Genomic DNA, 20,919 nt, shown 5'->3' with positions numbered 1-20,919 from the left:
ACAGCTCTGGCCAATTGTACCCCATTAGAGTTATATCTCATATTGATTTTTTGTCACATGTATAAAAGCTAAGAAAGCTAAATAAGTCATTTTTATACAAGAAACATCTTTATTAAATTATCATGTATGCCATAGGCAATCATACATTTATATAAATGAAAACAAACCATATTGGCATAATTTTAGTTGCAAACATTATGCATCACAAACCATGCTGACAGAATTTTATTTGCAAACATTATAAATCACTTGCAATCTTTCCAGTCATTGCCAATCAAACGTTACATAGCTCATTCAAACCCTGCCTTCTTTTAAAACTCGTTCCTTCAATGCATGAATTGTTCCCACAATTTCCATTTTTTTCTATGTAATTTGCTCCTACCCTTTTCTAAAGATCTTAATTCCAGTTACTTTATCTTTGTTACTATATTCACTACTTATAGTACAGTTGGTTTAGACTTTGATTTCCATTTTCTAGAAATTGCTTTTTTGGCAGCCAACATAATTAGACTCAGCATGGCCTTACTATGTCTAGGCAATTCCAATTCTGCATCATAGCTCAACAAAATCATTTCCTTAGTTACAAAAATTTGCTCACCCAGTATCTGTGACAGAACAGAAAGGCTGACAATTCATTACACTCCCAGAAAATATGTTCCCAGTTATCTCTTTTTTCCAATCACACCTCCAATATTTGCCGTCTACCTGTGGAAAAATTCTTTGGAGTCTACTTGGAGTATAAAAATACCTGTAAACACTTCCAAGCAAAGATTCTAAATCTTCTAGACTTTGTTGCATACGTGGGAGACATACATAAATCTCCCCATTGTTTCTTTGTGAATTGCTTATCTAAGCTCTCTTCCCAATCCTTTTGAAGCTAAGAAACCTAATTATGTCATTGTTGTACTTGTAACAGTGAGACCTAGTAAGAGATATGCATAGGTAATATATCAAACCGTTAATTAAAAGAAACTGTTAATTATAAGAATCACCATCAAAAATATGTATCTTTATGATATGTATAGTTATTAGACAATTCAACATGCTAAAGTATGGACCATTCCAAACTGGGGTATGCTGTGCTTTAACCAGATAATGTCTGTTATTGTTTTACTCTTGTGTTCACGTTTTCTTCTTTTCTAATAGTTATTATAGATGCCATCACATGGTTTCTATATTCCATTTTATTATACTCTGATGGGTCATATCTTAACCATTTCCAGTTTTTGAGTTTTTGTTTTTATTATTTTATTTTCGTTACTTCTTGTATTAGCCAGGGTAGGCCCTGATTTTCTTCCTTTCCTTGTTTAGCTTTGGGTGTATATTTTTCTATCACACTCTCCAAATTACCATATATAAGAAATCACATATCCTCAGCATACAGTTCCTTAATCTTTTTTTGTCGAATCCCATTTCAATAGTTTTTCATTTATAACAGCAAAACCTACTTTAAAATACTTCCTGCATATTTTACCAGCATTACTTCCTGGTTCAAATTCCATTTGCACAAGACATCTAATAATTGAATGACCCAAGCTGCTAAATGCTGTATTGATTTCCATGCCAGATATGTTTACTCTCCCTGAAGCTAGGACTATGTCTAAAATGATATAAGCTCATGCTGATAACTTTTATTGTTGGGCTAGTGCTGTGAATGCTAGAGATGACAGTATAACGTTATTTGATCTCTTTTTTTTCCTCTCATATTTACCCACTTTGTTCCAGACAAATTCAGATCTCATGTCAGTATGGTGTGTGTTTGTCTGCCTGTTTTGCACACTTCTCTAGTTTTTTAACAAAGCACTTCACTTTCACCATATGTCACCTGGTGGATAGCCAACTGGCTCACAGACAGGAACCAGGAAGTTAGAATTGGGGAGTCCACCTCTACAAAGAAGCCAGTCACAAGTAGAGTCCCTCAGGGATTAGTACTTGGACTGCTCCTTTTTGGCATTTACTTCTCAGAAGTCAAAGCCAATGTCAGTGGTCTCTGGTTGACTAAATTTGCAGATGATTGCAAATTAGGAGCTACCATTGAATCTCACACTGACACAAATGTTCTCCAGGAGGGGCTGACACAGACAAACAACTGGTGTCAGAGTCACAGACTAAAATTAAATGCCAAGAAATGCATAATAGTATCCTTTGGGAAGTCATCCATCCCTGGTAACTATCATATTGACAACACACCCCTTAGGGTTGACCCAGTAGTCAGGGACTTAGGGACACACATAGATAGTAATCTAGCCTTTGATCATCACGTGTCTAGAGTGGTGAGAAAATCATTCGATGTTGCGCAACTTATAAACAAAGTATGGCATCTAAGTCCAAGGAAGTCACTGTTCTACTGTATTCGCTCGTATAGCTCATATTGTTTTCTTGTTCATTCAGATTGTTATCTTATTACATTGCACTATTTTATTTAAAGATTTTTCCCTTGAATAGTAAATGCTTTTGGTTAGGAATGAAAATAAAATATGTCTCACTTGGTGAAGTCTGAAGAAGTCGAGTTTTTAGATTCTATAAGTTTTATGGCTCCAGATTCCTAGGCTGAGCATTATCATGGGTCATTAAAAAAACAAAAGCCATTTGTGGCATAACATCACTTGCCAATATAAAAGAAATAAGAAGCTTATTAATTCTGAACAGTTGTAGCAGGGTTTATAAAAAAATCAATGTACAACTGCAAAAGCTTATGAGGAAATCTAAGCTTTTTGAACAGTCTGAGGAAATAAATCAAAGAAAGCTTTGAACATTCAAAAATGCCTAAGCTTAGAGACAGTTTTATCACATTTTAACACAGGACAAATTGGTAACTGATGTTCATTCTTGTTCAGTAGATCTAGGTACACAAAGACAATCAAAGACTGATAACTTATGTTATCAGATCATTATTCCATATGGAAAAATTACATTTGTATTGAAAGGGAAGAAAAGAATGATTGTCCTTTATGATTTTAAGCCACAAGACAAAATGGAGAAAGGCAGAACATTGCAGGCTATCTAAGCATTCAGTTGTATTTAGATAATATATGCGTATATATCGAGAGAGAGAGAGAGATGAAAAATGTGAATATGATTACAGTGTGCAATACCAAAAGCACTACAATGGAATAAGCTAAATCTGAGAAGTACAGTACTACAATTTAAGGAAGTTTGCAGGAATAAACTTAAGAAGAATAAAATGCAGACTCAGGCTGAAACAATACAAATGTATTAAAAGTATAAACAGGAGATAACAGTTTTAGCAAAAGGGGAACATGTAAAGGGATATGCTTTATTATACTCAACAAATTAAAATAAAACAATGCACTGACATTGCAAAATATGCACACCAATGGACTGAGAAAACCATATCAGTGATAGGGGAAAAGATCTGTATTTACAACACGGAAGTACTGATTCAAACGTTCATAAAAGTCTGTCTGTTGGTTGTGACTAATACAACATGCAGCTGTGTACCTGCTCAGTTGTCTACCAAAGGAAGCTTGGACAAATATCAGCCTATCTTTTTATTGGTCTTTCTCATGTTAGCTGATGTATATTCAAATTTCTCAGCTGCAGAAGTTGTCACATAAGCCGCAGCTTCTACAATGATGTGAGTTTCTAATAAATCTTGTAGTGAGCTTAAGTTAAAAACTGCCCAAAACAAGCAACATGGTACATATTTTTTAAGCTATTTATTCATTTTTGTTCCCACTGAACCCTACTTCATTATCCACCTAGCCTATCTTGGTTGTGAAGGAGGTTAAAGATTTTATGTGGGGCTTCCTGTTCCCTGTTATACACCCACCTCAAAGGGTTTGCATATAAATAGTTCAGCATACGTGGGGGCATTGCCTGGCTACACAAACACTCCTTCCCCTTAAAGTTCCCTGATTTCCTTCTATGTAGACAATTCTAGTTTGATTAGCAGCTATGGTGCTCAATGGCAGAGGCAGGGGAATATGGGTGTACTTATCCTGGTCCGGGGGGGGGGGGTGTGCATGTTCAGGGGCACATGATTGGGGTGTCATACTGGAAACCAAGCAGCATCCTGCTTGGTGCCTCCTGTGAGTGGATGGCGCATCCTGCTGATGTTAGCCCTCTGCAGAAGGGAGGGAGTGCAGTGCTGACAACCGTTGCACACCTCACCTATAGCCTGTAACTGGGTGCGTATAGAGGGTAGTGCTTACCAAGAAAATATTCATCCCTTCTGAAGGCTACCTTAATGATGACACCTCCTGGTTGACCCTTGTCCTACTGATGGTGAATGAATGGGCTGACTGGCTATAAGGGGGCTGATGATCATCAGGCAGTGGGGGCAAAATGTCTAAAAACAAAACAGTATAAAAGTACACACATACAGGAAAACCCTGATCGATACATCCTTTTCATCTGGTACCCAGCTACTAGTCAGACTCAAAGTCACTGGCTGCACACGTGAATGCAATGCCCATGTGCCAGGGCAGGGGTTTCATCCTTACACTTTTGCTTGGCTGTCAGTGTATTAATTATATGCACTACTACATATCTGTACTTCTTTTAGTGAATTGAAAGGCTTATTTGGAGTCAAAAGAATATCTCAGCATTAAAACCAAAGTCCAGCACACACAAGCTCACCAGGGATGCAGCTTTCTCAAATAAAACCCTTACTGCAATTACAAGACTACCACAGGTTTTATTTACTAGTTAACAAAGACTCTTATAGAAATAAAATCTTACAGAGAAGCATGCATATTTAAAAAAATGTGTGTGTGTGTGTGTGTGTGTGTGTGTGTGTGTGTGTGTGTATATATATATATATATATATATATATATATACATATATATATATTTATGGGTCTACTTTGACCTATCACATTTACATTTGTTTGAATTTCACTTACCCGAGTCCACTTCTTTGAATCTTCATTAATCCAAAAGCACGAAGTGCTGAAATCCTTTCCCTGTGAAAGGAACCTCTTGGCCATCAAGAGAAAATACCTAAATGGACCAAAACTAAACCTACCAAAGTGGGAGTTTAGCCTCCTCACGACTCCCCCATGTACATATATCAACTCTGAGATCACACTACATTGAAGAAAGGGCAAAGTTCACCATGATGGCCAAGTGGTTCCTTTCACAGGGAAAGGATTTCTGCAGTCCATGCTTTCGGATTATTGAAGATTCAAAGAAGTGGACTTGGGTAAGTGAAATTTGAACAAATGTAAATTTGATGGGTCAAAGTAGACCCATAAATATATTTTTTTTTATATTAGCTGTGTGCACTGTTGAAAAATGTTTATATTGTCATTGGAGAATTATGTGTTTAGCTAGAGCTAAGAGGTAATGCTCCACACTTAAAATAAGATGTACAAACTATAAGACTTGGGTGACAGCTAAACAGTTTACATGAGAAAGATAACATTACAAAAATTGTTCAACAATTTGTAACTATTTAATAGTTCTTAAGGACTCTGACAGAGATATAGAATCTCATTGTAATTAGAGGAAAAGTTAACAAGCAGCTTTACAAAACCTATGGCCTCTGCTAAAGTAGTCACCTGTATGCGCCAACAACTATAACAAATGGATAGAGCAACAGATAAAGATTAATTCTATGACTGCATCTCTGACATGTTAATTACTATGCTTTAATTCAGTAACTATAGATGGTACAGTTAGTGTTACAGTTGTTCTCCTGCAAAGGGACAGAATAAGCCTTTTATGGAATCCTGCAGATTACCTGTCATACTTCTCAACTGTATAGATTTTTGCCTCATATTTTTGTTCTGTTGTCATAAAATTGTGGCTTTCTGAGAAATCATTGGTAAATCATTGAAGGTAGAAGTCAGAAAATAATAACTGACATTTGAGTTTCAGACTTCTTACCCCTCAGAAAAAAAAACTGTGTTTCTATCAATTTTCTACATCTGTAAGGGCAACAATTAAAAAGTGTCCCTATTTTTGTTCTTTGTCCCCTCCATTATTTATGGTTTTGTCCAGATTTATTGCTCTAAGTGGTAGAGAGGTATGGTAACTGTGTAACTATCATCAACACCTAATCATAATAGTTACAGTTCCATTTTAGAGGTCTTGTTCACATTAGTCAAATTCATTATAAATTATAACATTGTTGCCAGTTTTTACTACATGCCATGAATTGAACTTATTGATTCATTCTGGTAAATGCGAAGGTGTCAAAATGCATTCTTGGTTGTACAGTTTGTACAGTTTCATGAGAGGCACATCAAGAGATACTTCAATGCTTGTGTGGCATAGTGGCACAGCAGATAGAATTGTTGCCTCACAGCAAGAAGTTCCCCAGTTTGATTCTTGGCAGGGGTTCCTTCTGTGCATGTCCTCCCTGTATTTGCATGGGTTTCCTTCCACATAGACATGTAGTAGGTGGATTGGGCACACTAAAATGGCCATAGGTGTGTATGAGATTGTGTTGTGTGGATGAACTACTGTGACAAGGCTAGCCAACTGGTGGTGTAAACCTTTGCTCTAGATGAATGTCACTGGCAAAGTGACACCCTGGTTCCATGAGCAGAAAAGGGTTTAGAATGGATGATATGTACAGTTTAGCAGTGTTAATGTACTTTTCTGAACAGACTTAGCTTATACATTCACCTCCAGTGAGTTGTCTCCTGGTGCCTTATAGATAAATGCAGAGCTTGGCTTTATGAATTATCATTATGTTTCAGCCCCCCACTGCAGGAGTTCTCAGATGGTTATTCTTTACACTGTATAGTATCACTCAAACACTGATGGCTCAAAAATCAAAATACAGTAAACCTATTCTTAGTTGCAAACTCTACGACACCCAGCATCTGCTTGTGGAGTTCAGTGTTCTAAAAAGTTCTTTCACTGTTAGCTCAGGATTTGTGTATGCTTTAAGAACTGTTCTGCATCTTCAGTTTTAAATTTTACTAGTTCTGTTGTTACACTTTCTTTTCTGTCCTAACTATTCAAACATATGTGATCACTGAAGTTAAAAAGTACAGTTGTGTACACTTACCATAAATGTAGATGTTCAAGGAGATTCACTTTTGCAGTCATAACTAATGGGATTTCCTGTCATGGAAGTCCTTGGCCGGCCTGGCTACCAGAGAAGTTTTTCTCTTCCTCCTGAAGCCGGCTGATGATCTGAGTGACATCAAGACATCTAGGTGTAAAGGGAATCAGCCAGTGCCACAAGCTCCGTACTTTCTGCCTCCAAAAGATAGGACCCCCCCCAGCAGCTCTCTAAGATGAAGGGCTTAAGCTGAGAAACTCCAGGGTATGTATAGAGGAGGGGGGACAACCTCAAACTAGAGAGGAGAATAACCACCACAATCCCATGAAGAAAGGAGAAAGAGGGGAAGGAGGGAGGGGAAGAATGCTGCAACAGTGAATACAGTGGAACATCTGCATTAATGGCAGGTGCACACAACTGTACTATGTTCTTTGTGTTTCACTATTGGAGTCATAACTGATGGCATGACTCACAAAGCGGAATGTAGGGTGGGTGCAAAGATTAAGAAGAGGAAAGGATGCCCTGCAAAATGGCAGTGGCAAACCCTGCTCTGTACTTGGAGAAAGTTGGAAGGTGATAATGTTTGGTGAATATATGCACAAAGGACCACATAGCAGCTTCCAAAATGTCCTTAGTGGCCACCTCTTTTAGAAAAGCAGTTGATGTAACAGTAGCCTAGAGGCTTCTTTCCATGATGGCTGTACCAAAACACGATTCTGTGGGAAATCCATTTGGAGATTGTTTCTTTAAAAACTCGTCTCCCATCAGAGCTACAGGCAAAAACCAGAAAAAGCTGGTTAGACTTCTTGACATTCTTTGTTTTGTCTAAGTAGTAATACAGTTGCCTATGTGCATCCAAAGTATGGAGGATTCTTTTCCCTTTGTTTTGAGGGTTAGAAAAAAAGAAAGGCAAGTGGATGGCCTGGTTTAGAGAGATGTCTGTACCCACTTTAGGCATAAAGGAAGGGTTGGTCCTAAGAGAGACTCTGTCTGGGTGGAAAGTGAAGAAAGGTTCCATACACATAAGGGCTTGCATTTCTGAGACTCTTCTATATGAGGTAATGACTAGCAGGAACGCTGTCTTCCAGGTCAGGAATTTAATGTCTGTGGAAGCAGTATGTTCAAAAGGTGGGAGGGTGAGCTTCTCCAGAATAAAACTGAGATCTCATGGGGGAACAGGAAGTTTGCTCGGGGGTCTAATGTGGATAATCCCTCTCAGGAACTGTTTCATGAGAGGATGGGAGAAGAAAGGGGATTGAGTAATCAGATAAGCTGAAATTGCTGAAGCTTGAATTTTAATAAAGGAATAAGAAAGTCCATGGACAAAAAGTCCTGATAAGTATGAAAGGATCAGAGGCAGCTGAGCTTGCAGAGGTCTGTTCCTTTTGTTGCACCATATAGTAAATTTCCATTTGGTGGAGTAATATTTTCTTGTGCTAGGTTTTCTGGCTTCTTTTAGAATGTCCAGGACCTATTTGTCAAGGGATGTCCCACTTCAGGGGGTCAAGGGCTCATCAAAGCTGTCAGTTTGGGAGTGTTCATGTTGGGATGTATGATGGCATCCTTGTTCTGTGTTAATAGGTCTACTTGCTAAGGGCAGCAACCATGGTTCCTTCTTGCTTAGATTGAAAATTACAAGATACTAGTGCTGCCTTAGCCAGTCTGAGGCTATTAGAATGACCCTTGGCTCTTCTTCCCTTATCTTCAGCAGTACACTGGGGAGAAAGGGTATTGGGGGTAAGGCATAGAGGAATAGGCCTGTCCGAGGGAAAGAGAAGGAGAAGGCATATATATTCCAGGTTGACCTTGTATTGGTCCTTGAACAAAACTTTTTCAAGTGAGCATTTTCCTTGGTGGCAAAAGGGTCTATCTGTGGCACACCCCATTCCTTGGCTATGCTGACAAAAATGTCCTGATACAGTTACCACTTGAGAGGGTCTGATAGGCTCCTGCTTAGATGATCCACCAGTTTCTCCTGGTAGGTACTGTGTGATGAGGTGCAGGTCTAGGGAGTTTGTAGTTTCCCAAAGGTCCATGGCTAGGTGACAAAGAGGGTGAGATTGAGTCCCCCCACCCACTTGTTCATGTACCACATAATCATGGTGTTGCCTGTCTTTAGAAGGAGTACTCCTTATTTCCATTGGTCTTTGAAGGCAAGCAGACCTTTTTGGACTGCCATAGTTCTTTTAGGTTGATATGTTTGTTCTTGAACTGGGAGTCCAATCTGCCCTGACTCTAAGTTTTTGCAGTGTCTCCCCAGGATATTTCTGAGGCATCTGTGGTCAAATTTTGGTCCTGAGAGATGAACTTGAAGGGAAGGCCCAGGCTGAGGGAGCATGCTTGGGCTCACCAGGTCTTGAGACAAGGGAGAAGCTTCACCCTGAAGTTGAGGAACTGGGAATGTTGGCACCACATATTTCTTAGGTGCCACTGCAGCTTCCTCATATGTAGTCTGGCCAGGGGGATCATGAGGATGCAAGAGGCCATGTAACCCAAGGCTCTGAGGAACCCTCTGGCTGTAAGATAGTTCCAGAGAAGAATCTTTTGGAAATAGAGAGCTAGAAAGGTGACCATGTCTGGAGGAAGGAAGGCTTTCTGAAGTGATGAGTCCAGCAAAGCCCCCAGAAACACAATCCTGTTTATGGGATCATTTGAGACTTTTGGGTATTGATGGTAAACTCCAGTGAAGCCAGGATCACTTGGATATAAAGTAAATCTGCTATGTGATTTTTTTAGCTCTATTGCCTGAATGAGACTGTTGTCTATGCAGGGGTGAGTCTGAATGCCATTTGACCTACAGATGGCTATCACTGGGGCTAGGTATTTGTGAAAATCCTGGGTGTAGTAGATAATTCAAAGGCTAGAGCACAGAATCAGTAATGCCTCACGCCTGCTCTGAAGCTTAAGAATGTCCTGTGAGATTTTTTTCAATGGGAATCTGGAAATATGTGTCCTTTAGATCTATGGTTACCATGAAAACGTTGGAAGAGATCACGGGCAGTAGTTTTTGAAGGGTTAGCATTTTGAATTTTGGTACTTGCAAGAACTGGTAGAGCCTTGAAAGGTCCAGAATTGGACTGTAGATACCCTCTTTTCTGGGGACTAGGAAAAGCCTTGAGTGAAAACTTTTATTTGTAATGAGTTTGGTACTGGTTCCACAGGAACTAGAGTACAGAGGAGTTATATATACTTTAAGGCCTCTGTCAGTTGGTTTGATGGAATATCTGGGAAACCTGATCGAAACAGAGGCTGTTTGAAATTAAGTTTGTAACCTCTTAGCATGATGAGAGTCCATTTCTTTAGGAAGGGCAACTGTCTTCCCAGGCTGAGAGGGGTTAGGAAGGGAGGGGGGCTTGAGGGGAGGGGGAAAGGGAGTGTTATGGAAGAGTCATGATTGTTCCCTGCTGGGTTCCTGTTGGTGGGATCCCACAGCCCTACTGGAATCTGCTTGCTACTATCTCTGTTGCTGGTGCTGACATTGACTCCTTTCCCTTCAAGGTCTGTTATGTCTAGGCTAAGACTGGGATGCGGGAAAGGACCAGTGTTTAGTAGGGTAACTGTGGCTGAAGTGAGGAAGTTGAACCTGAGGGAAGTCACTGACCATTTCTATGCTCTGGACCCAACTCATGAGCTAAGTTACACAGCTTGTACAGAAGTAGAGGGCCCTGGTAGCATATCAGACTCTGCATGGGTCTTGAAAGAGGCCAGTGTCACAAACTCAGTCGTCGGAGAGGACTCAACGGCATCTCACCTTCTTGAATGGTAATAAGCCTAGTTGGACTGGCAGATGGTGAACAAGCATTGCCTGGAACCCTACGTTTCAGGAGCTTTTCCTTTTTATACCTAGGGAGATAACCTCAGCTCAACTGGCAGAAGACATAGTAAGTGAAGGCCCTAGTGACTTGCTAAAGTGCTTAGCTAAAATCTCAGTTCTATGTTTGCTTATTCTGCTGTCAAAACAAGCATAGATCTGACAGTTAGGAGCATCTTGCTCTGGGCCCAAACATGTATGGTATCTGCCTGCCACAGTGGAGATGGTTATTAACATTCTCTGACATTAGTCAAGAAACAGATGAAAAGCTCCCCAATGATGAACTTGGCTTAAGATGTCTTCCTTCTCTGGTGTGGACAGACTGCACTGACTAGCACTCTTCTTCAGGCTCTGATGGGAAGAAAGAACCGAGGTTATGGAACTAGCTGACTCCCTTTATATCCAGATGTCTTGATGATGGTCTGGGCATCTGACAGCTTCAGGATGGGCTGGAAAGGGCTTCCACGGCAGGAAATCCCATCAGTTATGACTGACCTTGCAGATGTATTGATAACTATTAATGTAGTGTCTAATATACTGTGATTAGTTCTGAGGCATACATGAGGGCACTGACAAAAATAAATGGCCCTTTGGAAGGCAACAGAAATTATGAAAGCTTGCACAAGGAACCATATAAATGAAATACCATACAGGATAATGCCAATTGCTGGAGGACACAATAGACTGTCTCTCACACACACACACACGCACACACGCACACATGCACACACACACACACACGCACACACGCACACACGCACACACACACGCACACACACACACACACACACACACACACACACACACACACACACACACACACGCACACACGCACACATGCACACACACACACTCCCGAAGGATGGACTGTGAACAGTAATGTTCTTTTTTTCAAGACAAAGGCTGCCACTGCAATAAGTACCAGAATTTTTTTTTTTAATGCACAAATTATAGCACAGTGATTGAACTAGTTTAATAGAAAAAGTGATGATGATAGATGTGGGAGCACATTAAACAGAGGTATCACAGGAGTAAAGGTCACCTGTATATAAGTAGGATCCCGGGTAGAGTAGTGGGTGAAGAAAGTAGAATATTGCCTTTTCTGATTTCGCTGCTGAAATGTTCTTTTGAGTACTGTCTTCAATCATATTATAATGTTCACTATAATACATCTAATTTTGCAATTCTTGTTTGCAGAATACAAGTGCTTACCTTACATATCCAAGATGCCTGCAAATATCTGTACCCAAGGAAGAGTCCCATCCTTCATGACAAACTAGAAGCCACATTGGTCTGGGTTCCATCTTCACTTCCAGCAAGAAATCGACTGTGCTTATTCTGAAAGAAACTAAAACCCATTTGTTAAGATTCTTTTCTGATGTTTATGAGTATGAAAACCTTATAGAAAAATAATACTGTGTAACAATCTTGAGTCTTTCTAGATGTCACATATCAGCCAGACATACCCTTTTCCTGATTAGAAATGTGAATAACATTTCTAACATTACATGGCAATATTTCAGTGTTTCAACAACTGGGAAGAAAGGATCCCTGATGGACGCTTCTTTTACCTACCAGATATAAATACCCTACTCTGATGTTTCTCATCATGCGGTAAACTTGATTCCCACAGTTTCCAGTTGAATGCAGTCTGACCTTGAATAAACCAATTAACAAGATCAAAGCTTTCCATTAAGTCTGAAAAGACACACATAGCTAATTAAAACAAAATTAAAACTTGACGTGTGCACGCACACACACACACACACACACACACACACACACACACACACACACACACACACACACACACACACACACACACACACACAAGACAAGAAATAGATTAAAGCAGACTAACCTCCTGAATACCTGTTAAATATCCATACTTTTCTTGGGCAATTGTTAGCATGGAAATTAAAAAAGAAAGAAAACTTTCTATGGTACTGTTTTTTCTTGAGAGTGGCTCATCTTTTTTCTTTTGAGTGCAGTTCAAACAAATGTTTGGACAGATATTGGCTCTGTCTATTGCATATTTATATGCTCAAACAAGCTAATAGGAATATACTTATAGATGAAACAAAGGAAAGGGTTGGGGAGCAAAGGACGTATATTGCAATACCTTAGTGAATCTAAGTGGTAGAGAATTTAAGAAAAATAGAGGGAAGGAAGGGAAGGATGCAGGTGGAAATTGAAATGGAACTAAATGTGGATGGGTTTTGGAATATATTAGACAAGGGGGTGGTTAAATGCTTATTGACAGGGTGTTAGAGGCATGTGGGACAGATGAAAAACAGGTTTATGTAGAGGAACAGCAGGACCAGCTACATGGTGTTTGGATTACAATTCTTCCTTTGCACCATCTTCATATGTTTGCATATATACACTCTGGACAATTCTTCATGGCTGGCATTTATTTATTTTATCCACTTGTTAAGTGGGTAACCCAACTAGAAACGTGTTTTTTTTTTTTTTTTGGGTGGCACCTAGGAACATATGATCAAGTCACTTATTCAGAGCTGTGGAGCTGACACATGGAAACTGAAGGAAGGAAACCCAGGGCTACCACAGCTACAAAAGGAACTTGTTAGCAGCTTATAGCCTTGATCCAATTCATTCAGTTGTCAGACATTTGTGTTTCATTGTTGCAACTTTGATGAAGCAAGGCATAATGTGCTAATGTCAGTACTTTACAAAATGGCGATCAAAAGTCAGCAAAAAAAATGTAATGGTAACCAGCACAATTCTGTGTAATATTACCACAGGATTATGTAATAACGATCAGAAAAAATCCTAAGGAACATTACCACCATTTTCAGACTTTCCCATATAACAGTTTGAATTGCAACTCCTGAAGACAAAACTATTGTGACTTATTTACTGAAAGCTTTTCTCTACAGTACATAAAACATCTAAGCACATGTATTTATATCACAATAGTCTTTTTGGGTAAACCACCCTAAACCACCCAGACAGCAACAGTTGTGAGATTTACCCTGATACCCCCCTAGTTTATTATGCTCACTCCAAAATTGGAGGAAATATAAAATATATAAATAATGGAAAACTGCATGGACCTATCTCAATTATGTAACCTCAGTAACAGAATAATGCACACCATTATGAGGAAAAAACACAGTTACATCAAAATGTTATCACACAAGAATGAGGAAATACGTACTCAAGGGCTGTGCTCAGACTGAGAAAATCCAAGGAAATGGACCACAAGCAACTGAAGGGAAACCATTTTCAAAGAATATGTAATTAACTGGTTAACTAAAATGCATTCCTACAGGTATCCAAGTACTATCAGGAATACATGTGTACATACTAAAAAGGTGAATTTAGTAGTTTCTGAGCCCCCAAAAGCACTAGGTAGCTTATCTTAAAAAAAAAAAAAAAAAAAGTTGCATCACTGTAAAGTATTCCCAGCACCATAAAGTCTGCTCTTCGAATTTTCCCTTAGAACTAGCCAGTTTTTTTTAGTTTTAGCAATCAAATCTGTTTCTTTGAGCTCAGCACTTGTTCAGAACTCATTGTAAGCACTAAATAAGCTACAAATTACTACAGCACTCAACTTTCCTCACTTGCTTAGATACTGTAAACTCTCTTGCCCCACTATGAAACAAAGGGATAAAGACTAATACAGCTCCCTGGTTAGCCAAAGATACAAAACAAATTATACTCCAAAGGGACAAATTATGGAAACTTTACCAAAACAACAAATTGCCCAATACCCTGCTCCAATACAAACAACTCTGTAACCTTGCAAAACAGCTAATCACCATTACAAAAAAAATCCTACTATATCAAGCTCCAGTCTAATAATAATAAAAACCCCAAGAAGTTCTGGAAATCAGTAAACTCACTTCTTAATCCCAGCTCCAAGAATAACCCCTGTCCTGACCCTAGCAAATCCGACCTTGAGCTAGGCTCTGAATTTAACTAATTTCTCATAGAAACTATTATTGAACTGATGAAGACTTTCCCCAACAATAACCCTCCAGTCCCTCACTCTTCTCCATCTACTTCCTCTAACTGCCATCTCCTCATGTTTGAGCTCAAACCTGTCTCCACTAACTTTATAAAAAAACTTCTTTCTAAACTTAGACCTTGCTCTAATGGTCCTGACAATATTCCCTCCTCCTTCCTAAAATGTGCTGCTGATGGAATAGCTCTCCCAGTTAGCATCATTATTAACAGATCCATAAAGGAATCATATGCCCCCAAACTCTGCCACTCAGCTTATATTCTTTCTCTTCACAAAGGAGGCAAAAACACACACATCTCAAACTTCTGTCCTATTGCTCTGCTCTCACCAATCTCCAAAATTCTAGAAATGTGCATCCACCTCCAACTTATGCCTTTTCTTACCCCAAACCATCTTCCTACACCTACCCAACATGGCTTCCACCCAGGCCATATCACTATAACCACTCTACTGTCTTTCCTAGAAACTGTCAATCAAGCCGAGACTCAGGACACTTGGTTTCTACAGTTTTGTTTGATCTGTCTAAAGCTTTCGATACTGTTTCCCACAAACACCTTCTCTTTCATCTCTCAAATCTTCATCTCTCACCAGACACTTTATCCTGGTTTTCCAGTTACCTATCAGACAGATCTCAAGCAGTAAAATGGAATAACTCCACCTCTTCCTTCTTACCTACCCCAACTGGTGTACCACAGGGATCCATCCTTGGGCCTATGCTTTTTAACATCTTCACCAATAACTTTCACACTGCCATTCCTAAAGTCATTCAATACACAGAAGATTAACCTTAGTGTGCTCTGCCTCTAACCTCTCTGAATTGCGAAACATAAGCCAAACTGCTTTTTCAATAACCGAAGAATGGATGCGCCAAAACCACCTCTCTCTCAATGCTAATAAATCAAAGATTTTATCCCCCCACTCAGACTTATTCCTACAACTAATGTACTTTCAAAGTCCTTAGTCAATCCAACTCACCTATTAGGGTTGCCACCTTCCTTCACGGCTAAAACCGGAGAAAAGCCACGCCCCTCGCGTCACCAGTAACCCCGCCCACCCCAACCCCCTCTCCCGCCAGCATACCTCCTATTTTGTGATGTCACGACAGCATCACTCAACAGGAACTCCCTCTTTTTTCGTTCTCGCCACCTGCTTTTGGCTGATTTACTATGCTTTTCTGTAAAAAAAGCATAGTAAATAAACTCCGATAGTCTGTTTCCTTTTGAAACAGAATGACTACCAGAGAATCAGTTTGATTTCCTGATAGTCCGGAAAGAAAACGGAGGGGTGGCAAGCCTATCACCTATAGAAGTGGTTCCCTCTGCTAAACTGCTCAGCATTACTATTGATGAATACCTCAAGTTTGACATCCACATTCAGCAAAATATTAAGAGAACCCACCAAAAACTAGGCGTGCTATACAGGAATAATTGCTTTTTCTCAAACTCCACTAGGCAAACTCTGGCCACTACTTATCTTTTTCCCTCCTTATTATACGGAGCCTCTTTCCTAACCAACCTGTCTGCCTCTATCTTCTCCAAACTAGAAAACTGTTATAATAAAAAAAATCTCTAAATTTACCACCAAATCCAGAAATTCCACCCATCACTACCTTACCCTACAATCTCTGAACTGGCTAGAACTCCCAAACTACCTAAATGACCTCCAACTCACCACTGCACACAGACTTATATTTCACCCTAGTAAATGCCCTGCTCTAGCAAATATCCTTCCCCCTTACACCCCCAACAGAACTCACAGATCTGAACCTCAAAACTTAATTGCTATCTACAAGCCTAAACATCCTGCTGGCCAACTTATCCTCTCTTTCTCTATAGGCAAGACATGGAATTCCCTTCCCTCTACTCTAAGAACTATACCAAACACAGATAATTTTAAATCCCAGCTTTTCAAACACCTGTCCACTAAATGGAAATGTACCTGTCTTCAACCTACCTAAATCTATCTAACTATTTGCCCCCAGGAGGTTTTCTCACAGGTTCCTAACCTCTCTAAATCTCCTGTAGTTATTTCACCATGAGTGTGTCTACGCTCTCAACAATTCTGAAGCTACTTATCACACAGCACAACTGTGTATATTTTGTAAATAGCATCATACTATAAATGAGTGCATGTAAAGTGTTTTCTACCTTTATTTTATTGGTGTGTTTCTTAGAGTGTTTGCAGAGTGTTTGCTTAAATGTAGTTGTATAACCCTCTGAACAGCCATAAGCTATTTGGTTTGACTGTGTTACTCTGTGCATATTTTGTAAACTGTCCTATACTATGTATCTCTCTGTATGTGCTATACTATGTATCGCTGTATCTCTTATATTTGTAATGTATTATATTTACTGGAACTTTTCTCCCTGGGCCTCCACTGAAAACGGGTCCTTTGGGCCCAGTGGAGTCCCTCGGTAATCAAACTGGAAATAAATAAATAAATAAAAACAGTTTTTGGTACTTGATAAATAAAGACCTATCCAGGCATGTCTAAGGGTCAGCTCTCGGTGTTTACTCCTGTCTACCTGATGAATCTGGGCATCTTGGGGCAATGCAGCAATTGCCTCATGTACACAGACAACCCTCTCCTCCTTCCACCCAACACTACAACCTGTGAGAGATGCACTTATATAGCCAAACAGGAAGCAAAGCTCTCTTCACCCAAGACTGAACTAGACAGTCAAGAGGAGAAGGTAAACACTTGCACCGCACCACACTCATCACATAGTCCCTCAAAACCTACACCACCAGAACACACACATAGAAACACAAAACACACACCTACATTCACACAGGCTCTCAATAAAAATCTGCCCAAGCAAGAGGGACCTCCAAAGCAGAAACACAAGCAACCTCCACCCCCAACACAACCCAAGTGACACATAGCCCACAAACTCAGTGTGCCACTCAATCACAGCCCATAAGGCATAACAACATACCCAACACTCTAGTCATAGGTGACTCTATAGTCAGGCACACTGATGTTCCACTCACCAGGCTAAACAACGAGAAAGTTATGTCAGTTGCCTGTCAGGTGCCAGGATCCACCACATAATGCACGCACTCAGGTCACTCCACAACAAGTACAAATATGACTCTGTCATTTTCCATGTTGGTGTGAATGACCTGAGACGTACCACCCTGGACTACATGAAAAGAGACATGGAAGAGTTGTGCGATCTTGTAGCCCAGGCAGGTATGACCCTAGCCCTGAGGAACATCCTGCCATCACCTAGAATGATACCATAGTACAAGGACAAAATGACTGACTTCAAAAATTGGCTAAACTTCTGGTGTCATTCTAAGGGGATCCAGTATCTGTTTGCCTGGGATTACATGACAGACAGACCATGATGCTTTGCCAGAGATGGCCTGCACCTGTCGCCCTTGGGATTCCAGATACTGGCTAAGGCTCTTGCCACCCCTATAGTGCCTTTTTTAGGCAAGGTTCAAATGACAAATTCACCACCGTACTAGGTACAAGCAAGCAAAATCTGAGGTTTATGCTCCTCAATGCTATAAGTCTAAACCTCAAAATGCAGTCACTCGAGGCACTCCTCAAAATGGAGAAAATAGACATCTGTGCAGCGACAGAGAACTGGTTCAAGGCTCCAGACAGCACCCCTACATTACCAGGCTATAATTCATACCACACCTTTTGGCCACTTAACCTGGACCGAAACACTAAAGGTGGAGGCGTGTCCATATTCATTAAGGATATCCACACCTCCAGGCTAGTTGCTCAGCATAATGCATCTGAGATTATCCAAGTGCAATTAACTCTGGGCAAGACCGCAGTCCAAATTGTAGCTTGCTATAGATCCTCCCACCATGCTCCAGGATTCCCACTTCTCATTTCTTGATATGCTGGAAAATATTAGGGTACAACCTAACACCCTAATAATGGGTGATTTCAACTACCCCACCATTAACTGGGAAAACTACTCATGTACCAATTCTTTTGCTCAACGTTTTCTGGAATTCATAAATTCCAATGCCTTGGATCAACATATCCACACCCCCGCCAGGGGTAGCAATATCCTAGACCTGGTCATTACCAACATGGGCAACCGGTGTTTCACACCAGAAGTCAATTCCTTGTTGGTCAGATCCGACCACAAGCTAATCACCCTAGACATCCACATCCTGCCCCCACCCCCATTAGGGAAACCACCATTAAAAAATTCTCCAAAGCCAACTTCACGCTTCTTAAGACAGAAGTGGCAAACTTCAGTACACCCCAAGCAGACGGACAATAGAGGCATGACTGCTGAATCCTACACAAATGCACTTTATAAGCACTTACACGAGTGCATGGATCATGCATTCCCTAACAGAACCAAGATGCTATCCTCCAAAAAAAGGAAGCCAGTCTGGTGGTCCCCTGCCATAAACAAACTCTACAACAAAAGAAAGAAATTGTTGCAAAAAAGAGTAAAATCCCATGATTGGAGGAACTCCCTGGTCAGCCTCAGTAAGAAGCTGAGATCCCTTATAAAAGCTAGTTACAAAAACAAAACTGCCACTGATTCTAAAGACAACCACAAAGCATTCTATAGCTATGTCAAGAATCTCAATGCAACACTCAGAACTACTCTGAGTTACAGCACAATGGTACTAAATATACAGAACCAACTGATATTACCAACATCCTGGCAGATAGGTTCAGTGCTAACTTTACCCCCCTCTCACCCCCTAAAGGGCCCATCTCTATACTGGAAGAATGCAAAGTTCCTGTAATCATGGCTGCACAGGTAAAAAACACACTCTCCAAAGCCAAGAACCCAGCATCCATGGGACCTGACAACATCCTAGGCTGCGTTCTACATGAACTACAGAACGAACTGGCACCTCACCTAAGTACCATGTTCAGTCATAGCCTTACCTCAGGCTTTGTGCCCACTAAATACTGCACAGTGATGGTTATTCCAGTCCACAAAGGCGGAGCCACCACGGACCCCAGGAACTACTGCCCCATTAGCCTGATGAGCCTGGTCTGCAAGGCTATGGAATGTATCATCATGGAACTTATAAACAATGACACTGCAATCTCCAAACTCTGGACCCCACCCAGTTCAGGATTGTAAAAGGCAGATCATGTCTTCTAAACCTGATAGACTTCTTTGAAGCGGTCACCAAAGCTGTAGATGGTCACACAACCTATGTAGATCTCGCCAAGGCTTTCAACACCATCCCCCACTCTGGAATTATAGATAAACTCACTAAACTAGGTATAAATCCCTATGTCACAAGATGGGTTGCCAACTGGCTCACTGACAGAACCCACACTGTGAAAGTAGCAGGCTCCAAATCCGAATTCAGACCGGTGACAAGTGGAGTACCATAGGATTCAGTCCTGGGTCCTCTCCTGTTTGGTATCTACTTCTCTGAAGTACAGGCTAACACAGATGGTCTTTGGTTAAAGAAGTTTGCATATGACTGCAAACTAAGAGCCATAATTGAAACTCCTAACGATGTGGACATCCTACAAAAGGACCTTACTGAGACAGATGCCTGGTGGCAAAGCCATGGCCTCAAGCTCAATGCCAAAAAAGTGCATTGTCATCCCTTTTGGTAAAAACTCTGTACCAATGAACTACCACACAGGCGGTAGTCTACTTAACACCGAAAGTGTGATAAGAGACCTTGAGACACAAGTGGACAGTAGTCTCTCCTTTGATAATCACATTGCCTCAGTAGTCAGGAAATCCTTCTACATGGCACACCTCATCACAAAAAGTTTCTCATCCAGGAAAAAAGAGGTCATTGTTCCCCTCTACTCATCACTTATTAGACCCATTATAGAATACATCACCCCTTTTGGTATGTACCTCACAAGACATCTACAACAACTGGATGGCCGCAGAAATATCTCACAAAGAGGATTACTGGCCTCAAACAGATGCCATACGCAGACCATCTCAAAAAACTCCAGCTTTACTCCGTCGCATATCGCCTACTCAGAGGCGATCTCTGCCTAACATACAAAGCTATGTCAAACCCAGAGCTGTTGGACATGCTCTACTTAAAGAAATCCCAATCCTCCGAGCTACACACTCTAGGGACCTAAACCTTGTCACCACAATAAACAGAACATGCTGGAGGGATAGATTCCTGTCCTTCCCATACTCTGGA

The 20,919-nt window shown here is 40.5% G+C and overlaps 1 protein-coding gene across 1 annotated transcript in view; it reads right to left on the bottom strand.

The window, feature by feature from the left end:
- The window catches only part of TMPRSS5 (transmembrane serine protease 5), an 819,938-nt gene that overhangs the window by 501,740 nt on the left and 297,279 nt on the right, over positions 1-20,919 (bottom strand). The window contains exon 4 of the mRNA XM_044081066.1: positions 12,006-12,141. Within this exon, the coding sequence (XP_043937001.1) occupies positions 12,006-12,141 (136 nt within the window). The remainder of the gene's footprint in view (positions 1-12,005; positions 12,142-20,919) is intronic.

Source organism: Protopterus annectens, chromosome 8.part0 (genome assembly GCF_019279795.1).
Source record: "Protopterus annectens isolate FY-2018-M chromosome 8.part0, PAN1.0, whole genome shotgun sequence".
In the NCBI taxonomy this organism is placed as follows: Eukaryota; Metazoa; Chordata; order Ceratodontiformes; family Protopteridae; genus Protopterus; species Protopterus annectens.
The sequence above is the reverse complement of the archived record's forward strand: the minus strand, read 5'-3'. Positions and strand labels throughout refer to the sequence as shown.